This window comes from Atractosteus spatula, chromosome 3 (genome assembly GCF_055471065.1).
Source record: "Atractosteus spatula isolate fAtrSpa1 chromosome 3, fAtrSpa1.hap1, whole genome shotgun sequence".
Taxonomy (NCBI): Eukaryota; Metazoa; Chordata; class Actinopteri; order Semionotiformes; family Lepisosteidae; genus Atractosteus; species Atractosteus spatula.
The window spans coordinates 9166077-9175460 of NC_142708.1; the positions used below are offsets into that span (position 1 = coordinate 9166077).

Below are 9384 nucleotides of genomic sequence, written 5' to 3' on the forward strand. Positions count from 1 at the left end.
AGATGAGTCCCTGGGATCCTTTAAGAAAGAGCTGGATCAGAAAGGTTTTAATGACCAATCAAGTAAGATGACTTCCTCTGATTCCTAATTTCCCACAACTTTCTAACATTATAATAATAATAATAATTGCTTACACTTTCTGGACACTCCACTCAAAGCGCTTTACAGGTAACGGGGACTCCCCTCCACCACCACCAATGTGCAGCATCCACCTGGATCCACCACATTAAAGCAGGCATAAAGACTTAACTTTCACATTTCAAGAAAGATAATGACACACTTACTGTATGTAGGTCACTAAAAATACTAATGTACAGTAGCAGCATAGATTGTTGTATTTTTAAGACTTTATATAAGGAAACATACAGATAAATAGTATTCCTGCAGTTTCCAGTGATTTTTTGCTTCTATCTAAATTCTTTTTTTTCTGATACTTTTTGGTGCCTGGAATGGCGCGGTGCACCTCTCGGAATTTGTATCCCAAAACTGAGTCGGTCGGATCAAAAGTTGTAACCAAACATTATGGAAGAGCTTTTATCAATGGTTTTGCCACAACCAATGACTGGAGGGCTTCAGATATTGATTGCAGAGCTGTTCGTTTGAAACCCCAGCTAGGGTTAGGGTTAGCCTTCTCTCACTACTTAGAAACTTTTTATGCTCAGCTCTGAATTCTGGTGCCCAAGTCAGCTTTAGGATGAGTGATTTTTTGCTGCTATCTGAAATTTCTTTTCAGACGCTCCAGCGTCCGGGGGTCGAACGCGCTCATGAGGGAAAAAACTAAGATTAAGCGGTTAGAAAATGGATGGATATTTCCTGTAAGAAAGAATTAGAACAGCATGCTTCAGGCTGTAAAAGGGCAAAAGTTCTTTATTAAATTATATTAGTACAGAAGAGGCAGAAATGCAACAGGTACATCTCCAGGGGCTGGTGGTATTCTACCAATTGTACCCAATGAAACAAGAGGTGACAATCACAGGCCATACACCCAGCTCTTTCGATACGTCTTCGAGATACAGGCACTGGCACTAATCCACAAGAGACCTGAAAAAAGAATCAAGTAATTACAGCCCTGTAGGTCTGATTCCTGTTACTTTTGTAGGTCTTGGAAACAATATTGGAACTAAACTAGAGGATCACCCATCCATTTTTCTGACGGCTTTATCTAATACGGGGGGTTCCCAGAGCCTATCCATCACGGGGCACCCACTCACAGCAGGCCACATTTTACCAGAAGCCAACTTGCCTACCAGTGTGTCTCTGGACTGTGGGGAGAAAATGGAGCACCTGAGGAAACCCACACAAGCACAAGGAGAACGTGCAGAAAGGAACTGAACCCAGGGCCCAAGCGATGCCACATTGTGCGGCCCACCAGAGGATCGTCCTTATAGAAATAAGACCAGGGTCTTCGAAAAGGGAGGTCTCGCTTAACTAACATGATAGAAGTCTTTAAACGAGTATCAGAAAGGACAGGAGTATACACTATACATTTTAATTTTAAGAAGGCTTTTTCGATGAAGTTCCTCATAAAATATTAATTCTCTATTTGCAGGATTTAGGCATTCATAGTAATATGTGCGCTTGGATTGAAAATGGCCACCAGCCACAGTATGTCACCTTGCAACTCACAACTGGCAACCCAGTGAAACTCAGTAGGTGTGAGCCTGGCCAGTACCTGGATGGGAGACCTCCCGGGAGAGCTAAGGTTGCTGCTGGAAGAGAGCCGATAAAGGGCCAAGGCTCACACTGGGGTGATATAATTAGTAGGCTCCCACAGAGATCTCTGTTAGGACCACTGCCCTTTGAGATATCCATGTTTTGGACCCTGGTGTAGTGAGTCACATTTGCAGGTAATACCAACATAGGTGGCATAGTAAACACTGGACAAACAACAAAGGAAATTCAGGGAAGATTTAGACAGAGTTCAAGGCTGGGCGAACACCAGGCAAATACTGCTTAATGTAGACCTACAGGAACCTGGTCCAGGTTGACAAAACCTGCCTACACCTGATATATTCATAGCTTTTCCATATTACAATGCACCATCCCAAACACATTGCAGCTGTAAAGGTTCTCTGTAATAGTTCTGTATTAATAACAGCCTTTAAATGAGGATGTGTAAGTCAGACTGTTGAGGCGTTGGCTAAGATACCATCACGGTTCTGTCTGAGACCTTGGCATTGAGTCCTGTGCATATATATCATTTCTCTCGGGGTGCCCTCTGTCGTGTAGCAATACACTTGTAATTTTTCATCGAAGCGCCGTGTACCCAAATTTGTTTGCGTACACTATTAATAAACGTGTTACACAAAACATGACCAGGGGCTTTCCGACGTTACATAGTTTTTCTTTTTGCATAACGCTTGGTGTCTTACGCAAATGAAGTGGGCAGTGTCTGGAGAACGTAAGCTGTACAGCGCATCTACCAGACATGCTTTCATAACTGCTCTTCAACGCGTTGCATATTTGTGTCCTTGAGGTTGCTGAGGAGCTCTGTTCAATCGCAGAACTTACAGTAAGTACCCCTCGCTTTTGCAATCGGTTTACGATTTTATACGGAGGGCACTTTTGTACCTACAGTAGCTGGGAGACGTACTGTACGCGAAGTTACATTATTCACCCACGTTACATAAAGCCAATTGACATATCAGAAGATCGCATGTGTATTTGCTTACTTGTAGCTATATGTGAAAAATGGTTTAAATATCATGTTTGAAATGTCGATTCAGCTCTTAAAATTTAAAACATTTTTTTTCCAAGCCACTCCTTTGTCTTGTATTGCTTGAATCTACAATATGACATGTATTCAGTTGCATCATTATTATTGTCAGTTGCAGTGACACTTCTCTTGTGAATGGGTAAATTAATCAAATATAAAACCTAAAACGTTTAAATAATGTTGTTGGTACGGAATTCGAGGGCGATATTGAAATTAATACGATGCTGTCAAGTCAGAAAGCACACATCGCTAAAACGAAAACGGAAGTGAAAAGATCTGAAAGTCTTTTTCGTTACCAAACACCAGCTTCTAAATCTACAACTACTGACATTTGTAATGAGAAATTTATGCAGAGAAAGATTTAATCCATTTTTTAGATGAACTCCAACAAGAACGACAGCTAATGTTCTTAATAAGTACTATAAGTATTTTAATCACGCTTTAGAATTGGTTGTGTTGACAAAACGTGGACACATCAACACTACCTGTTTCAACATCCAACGGGCCTAAGTATTTAGATGCTTTGTGCCCTAAATTCTATATGTACCCTTTCTTCTATCTCTGCATCTTTTCCTAGGTTAGCGTTGTATGAAGTCTGTAGTTTGAATAAGAGTTTTTGTCTCTGGTTAAAATGAAATTTGTTTCAGCTTGAGAGCAGCATTTCATTATGACGCATGTACTGAGAATGTATTCAAAAGTCAACAATGAAATAGGAAGGGGCTGTAGATGCGTTTTTTAAAAAAAAAAATTGATAACGAGTGAATTTAAGACTGCTTGAAAAATAAATCAGTATTCACTTTCTCCAGCTTGGAAATCAAAGATGAGGTTGGCTGTTCTGGGCGCCACAGGACAAACTGGGCAGCAGGTGGTGAAACAGGCTCTGCAGCAGGGCCATACAGTCACTGCTGTTGTCAGGAATCTGACCAAGCTCACAGTGGAACACCAGAACCTGAAGGTAACCCAGTAAGACATAGGAGAATTAACGCTTAATTAGTCAATTAGCTAATTAATCGGACAGCGGGTAGCTATACAGTACTTACATCTACAGCGGAATTCTGTTGTGTCACCTGTAAGCACTGCTGCACTTTTCCTTGTAAGGATGAGTAGAATGTAAAGGTTTTCTACACTACAGTATATGAATCGGTAAAAAGCATTGTTTCAAACTAAAAATGCCGGTACTGGAGTTTGAGTCCGAACGTACAGTATGTTATATACTGTATGTTAAATAGCTGGATCATGGAAACTATCTTGTTATTTCGTACACTTGAGGATATTATCTAGAAAGACAGGCGGTATGCCTAACACATCCTTAAATATTAAATGTTTAACATACTTATGAATCTTTGTATTTTAAACAGTTCCTAATTGTTAATGCTATTAGAGTGGTTTGTTGTGTCTGCATTGTGATCTGAATATTAGAGCATGTGTGAGTGATTCGCACAAGATAAGGTCAAAACAGTGCTGTTGAGGAGTCTGAGCATTTGTGGATAAATACAGTAGAAATTAAATCACAAAGAAGTGTCTTAGTGGAACAAGTAATAGGTTTATTCCATGCTGAAAAGAGAAGAAAGAAAACACGTTTTGGCCATGGAGCCTTCTTCCAAAACGTTGTGTTTTCTTTCTTCTCTTTTCAGCAGGGAATAAACCTACTACCTGTTCCTTTGCAGACTCCCCACCTGAAGTGTCTTAGTGCTGATTGAGCAGCCTGTGCCAAAAAAAAAAACACGTTTACTGCATTTGAAAATCCTTCATGGGATATAAACATATAAATTTTAGCACATTTTTAAAAGTCATTTTTGCAATTGATATTTCAGTTCAAAAGTTCTTGTCTGAATGTTAACCCAGTACTTCCTGATGAAAAAAAAACAGGAGAATGACAGATACTATACCTGCATATACACTAATATTTTTTCAAGTAAAATAGCAATTAACGCCTTATTAAAGGACCTCCAGCATCTGAATTGTGAATTGGGATTGAAATTGTGAATGAGATATGATGGAAAGATAACTTTTTCTCTCAAATTGCTGTCAGAGAGGTTTAGCAAATAGTGGTTTACCTGGGTAAATTTGTCCTTTATTAGGACCGAATTTTATTTTTATTTTATTTAGGAAATGGAGTAATATTTCTATGAAGACTACTGATTTCTGTTTTTCTACTATTACCAAATGTAGAAAAACATTGGGACAATGTAAATGCTTTAAAGAAAGGGCAAATGTAAGCTTAGAGAAAAGATTAAATCAAAAGCTAGATAGTCTATATATAATTTACTTGTAAACTGTTTCATCAATAAATAAAAAGTTAAGAAATCTTCAGAATTTTCTTAGAATTATTGTACTGTATGTTAGTGCCTACAGATTGCCATTTCCTTAGTGCAAATAGTACTATCAGAGTGAACTGAAACACTTTTCATGAAAAAGCTGGGAATTTTATCTTGTTGCATTTTCAAAGTGGCTAAATGTCAGCCAACCACACAATGAAGTGAATCTGGCTTTGGTTCCATGTTATTATTGAGGTGTATCCACAGAGAGCTTTCACATCGTGTGATGTCATACTTTCCTGTAGAGTTTACTGGAAACTGAAATGTGCTGAGAGCCTGACTCACTCAGCTGTTATGGCTCAATAGCAGACACTGGATTCTTTGAAATGCTTTCGTTTCTACTGGCAGCTGTAGTGTCATGAATGTAAATGTCACTCTGTGCAGTGAACAAAAAGCTTCACTGTTGCGGAACTGAGGAATTCTGGGGTATCCTATCCACCAATTAGCCCTTTACACCTCGTGACATGCCGACAGCGTGCGTCTTTTTAATTGCATTTCTGTTAATTGGATCACATCTTATACTTTGCAAAACAGATTTTCTTCTGGAACCAATGAAAATTTGCCTCAGTGTTAAGAAACAGAGCCCGGTTGTTTCCGATCTGGTGGAGGCATTCTCCTCGCTCCCAAGTTTTTCCCTGTTTCCAATGTGTCTATTTTGTTTCAGGTCGTCGAGGGAAATATCTTCTCAGAGGACAGTCTCTCTCCTCACTTCAAGGGGCAGGATGCTGTCATTTCCTGCCTTGGCTTTCCTGTCTCGGTCTTCTCTTCTGTTTCTGGATTTACAGATTCTATGAAAGCTACAGTGAATGCCATGAAGGAGGCAAAAGTTAACCGAATAATTGCAATGTCGTCTTGGTACTCTGAGCGTAAGTGCATCTGTGACACTCAGTCCCTGTAACAGCAGTATCTACTGTTTTGACCTTGTTGAGTATGCTACAAACCACCCTAGTTATGAGAAACCCAGACTTATTCCACTTTGCGCTGTTGTCCAGCTAAAGGCTCTCTGTATTCACTCTACACTGGATTTGTTTTGTTTGTTGTAGCTAACTCTGGCACAAACGCAGGCTACGTGGTGCGCTATTTTCTCCTGCCGATGATCCGCACCTTGCTGAACAATATGTACGAGATGGAAACGTTTCTGTCCAAGACGGAGGATATCAACTGGACTGTGGTGAGACCTCCGGGCTTGACGAATGAGCCAGTTACAGGTGAGACAGCTGAGCTTTCATGTTCGCGCATTAATCGCCTATGCTGAAAGAGTGATGCTAGAAAATTCGTTATGAGTTAATCAAAACGCCTGCTTTGGAATTGTTTTAATTAATGTAGCTTTATAATGCCCAAAAGGATTGACTGCTTGAATTGGGTGCCCTTGTAGTCTTCTCTGTAGTTTGTATCAGTTAATATCAGTCATCCTTAGTGCACAAGAGGTACCCACTAGTGAAGGCCTGCAGGTTATAAACATTTTTGGTGGCTTGCTCACTGTGACACGTCCCTTGTGACCTTCCAGCAAAGGAGTTCCTGACGCACGAAGGATACTTTGTACCGAGCCCCAGTGAGGGCAAACTGGAAAGCTCCGTCTCCCGGGCGGACGTCGCCCGATTCATGCTCTCACTGCTCAACAGCAATGCGTGGGTCAAGAAAGGGGTGGCCATGACGACCAAGTGAACCGCTCCTGGCCTTCCTGGCTGGGAGGCGGAGCGGGAGTAACATAGGGAGTGAATCATGGGAGTCATGTCAATATTCCTCATGCACGCCACGGCCATCTTGTATTCTATTCTATTGGAAATTGTATTCTATTGGAAATCTATTGGAAATTCTTCCCAGAAAAAATACTCTAATTTTTGCTATAGTCCTGGATTTAAACGTCATTTAAACTTCATATATTTCTCTCTCTTTGGTGGCTTTAGGCTCGGAAAAAACATTTCAGCATGTTTCAGCACTGATATTGGACTAGACAACAGAAGAAGCCTTAAAACAAATCAAATCAATAATTATTAAGTTATTAAAGTATAAGTTACAGTATAGTGGCATATACACGGTTTAAAAGTCAAGAATCTGAATGTATTGATGATGTTTAACAACTTGTAATAGTATTGCTTGAATATAATTTTACATCTTGTCCTGCATGAACACCAAAGCTATGCCAAAGTATTTTAATCCATCAGTTAACTGATAGGATGGAAGGGATAACAGGCTTTGCAGTAACTGTCTGACTGGAGGCTGTAAAGGAGCGACCCTTAATTAGAAAGTAAAGCCTTATTCTAACAGAGCACTCATTTGAAATCCAGAGAGATGCATTATAGATCAATAGATAAAAGATGAGTCTCATGCTTAATCTGATAACTAGTTAGGCGTCCATGATGTTTAGTACAACATTGCTTTTTTCTGCCTAGAGTCTGAAATATATACTGTACCATACCCATATGTTTTCTATAACTTTTAAAATGTAACAGATTCAATGCAGCAACATTATATTTGTAGGCATTGCCTGCTGTATTAGCCTTAATAAAAGAAAATGGAAAAAGTGACCTTATTGTTTTTACTTTGATGTTCCTTTGATTTTCGTCCACGTGTTCTCTACTGTGATGAAATGGTTATTGGGAAAGATCAATGCATGATTCCTTCCCTACATTTCCAGTTCAATATGTTGAGCTGGTTAGTGTACTATTGCAGGTTTGGGGAGGCATTTCAAGTCATTGCAAGAAAGATGCAGTATAAGCAAACTAAGATGGTCAAGTTACCCAGACGCCCTGGTAAAGATGAGTCCCTGGGATCCTTTTTAGAAAGAGCTGGATCAGAAAGGTTGTAATGACGAAACAAATGAGATGACCTCCTCTGATTCCTAATTTCCCACAACTTTCTGACGTTAAACCAGGAATAAAGACTAACTGTCACGATTATAGTTCCCCCTCCTTAAGGGTGCTCCAGCCCTTTCACTAAAGACTTTATTCTGTGCACCTGTTTCCCATTCCCAGCCCACCTTAAAAGCCAGGCGCTGACGCTCATCCGGGCTCTGCATCTGATTTCCATATCGTGCGAGTCCGGGACCAGGAGGCGCCTGGTCCCGTTAAGGTTTTAACCTCGGTTCCCGTTCCTGTTCCCTGTCCGCCGGTTCCGGCCCGGCCTTCGTGTTTTAATTCCGCGTTTTGATGGATCTCCTGGTTTTGGACTTACCTTTCTGTTTTGGATACTCTCTAAGGACTTCTCTTTTGGATTGTTCGCCTCGGCCACACCTCCCCCGTGCACCAGCGCACCTTGGACACGCCCCCCTGTCTTCAGCCCCGTATTCCTGCATGACGTTTCCCTAGTGTTCCCCCCACTCCGTCGGACTGTGTCGTCCGCATAGGGTCCGGAAAGAACTGTTCGTTACACTAACTTTCACATTTCAAGAAAGACAATGACACACTTATGTAGGTCACTAAAAATACCTATGTACAGTAGCAGCAAAGATTGTTGTATTTTTAAGACTTTCTATAAAGAAACATACAGATAAATATTATCATTAAGATTTTGATCATTTTTTTTGCGCCCAGTTTTCTGAATGAAATAAAGAGGTTTAAAGGTCAAAACCTTGGGTGAAAGAAGGGGGATGCAGAGAGAGTTTTTCCAGCTGCTCAAGCAAGAGTTCATAAGAGCTCGGTTTTCTGCTTATTAGCTTCCCCTTTTCTGTATTCCTGCAGTTTCCAGGAATTTAGAAAAAGGGAAGCTAATTTTGTAGAGGAGCAAAAATATTGTTCATTATCCAGATCACAACTTCAAAACATAAAACATCCATCGATTATTCTGGTTCAGGGGCACTCCAACCTGGGGAGTACCTTAGAAGAATAAGGGTCAGAGTAGGAATACATTCTGGACAGGAGGCCAGTCCATTGCAGGGGATACAAATACACAGGAACAATTTACATACGCCAATCAGCCCAGCCGGCATATTTTAGAAATGTGGGAGAAAGAACATGCAGAAAAGAGAACATGCAAACTCGTCACAGAAGGCCCCCCCAAGCCAGAATCAAACCCAGGAACCAGGGGTTCAGAGGAGGCAGCTCAAACAAAACCAAACTTATTCAAAATCAAGGGTTCTAGACCAGCGGTTCTCAAACTTTTTCGAGTCCCGGAATAAATGGATGTTAATGGTGCGTGTTTACGGAACACCAAGAACAGCTGGACATTTCTATACCATCATGAGAGGCGGAAACAGTATCACTAGTGAGAATTCTCCCGCCTGGTGTTTGTAGGTGTTCGTGTTTGTGCACCACCTGGTAATTGTATGCGAAAAAACGGAGTCGGTCAGATCAGAAGTTGTAACCAAACTTGATTGAATCCAACACATGTGCAAGAGCTTTTATCAGTGGT

At 40.7% G+C, this 9384-nt stretch overlaps 1 protein-coding gene across 2 annotated transcripts; it reads left to right on the top strand.

Moving 5' to 3' along the window:
- Positions 1-2369: 2369 nt before the first annotated feature.
- Positions 2370-7560, top strand: LOC148837367 (flavin reductase (NADPH)-like). 2 transcript variants are annotated; one of them, XM_088910569.1, is made up of 5 exons: positions 2370-2512; positions 3523-3671; positions 5699-5900; positions 6078-6242; positions 6542-7560. In XM_088910569.1, the coding sequence occupies exons 2-5, from the start codon at positions 3537-3539 to the stop codon at positions 6697-6699; spliced, it is 660 nt and encodes a 219-aa protein (XP_088766695.1). In that variant the 5' UTR covers positions 2370-2512; positions 3523-3536; the 3' UTR covers positions 6700-7560. The 2 variants fall into 2 exon arrangements, with proteins under 2 accessions (XP_088766695.1, XP_088766696.1); XM_088910570.1 differs by having other exon boundaries at positions 2439-2512; positions 3507-3671.
- Positions 7561-9384: the final 1824 nt, after the last annotated feature.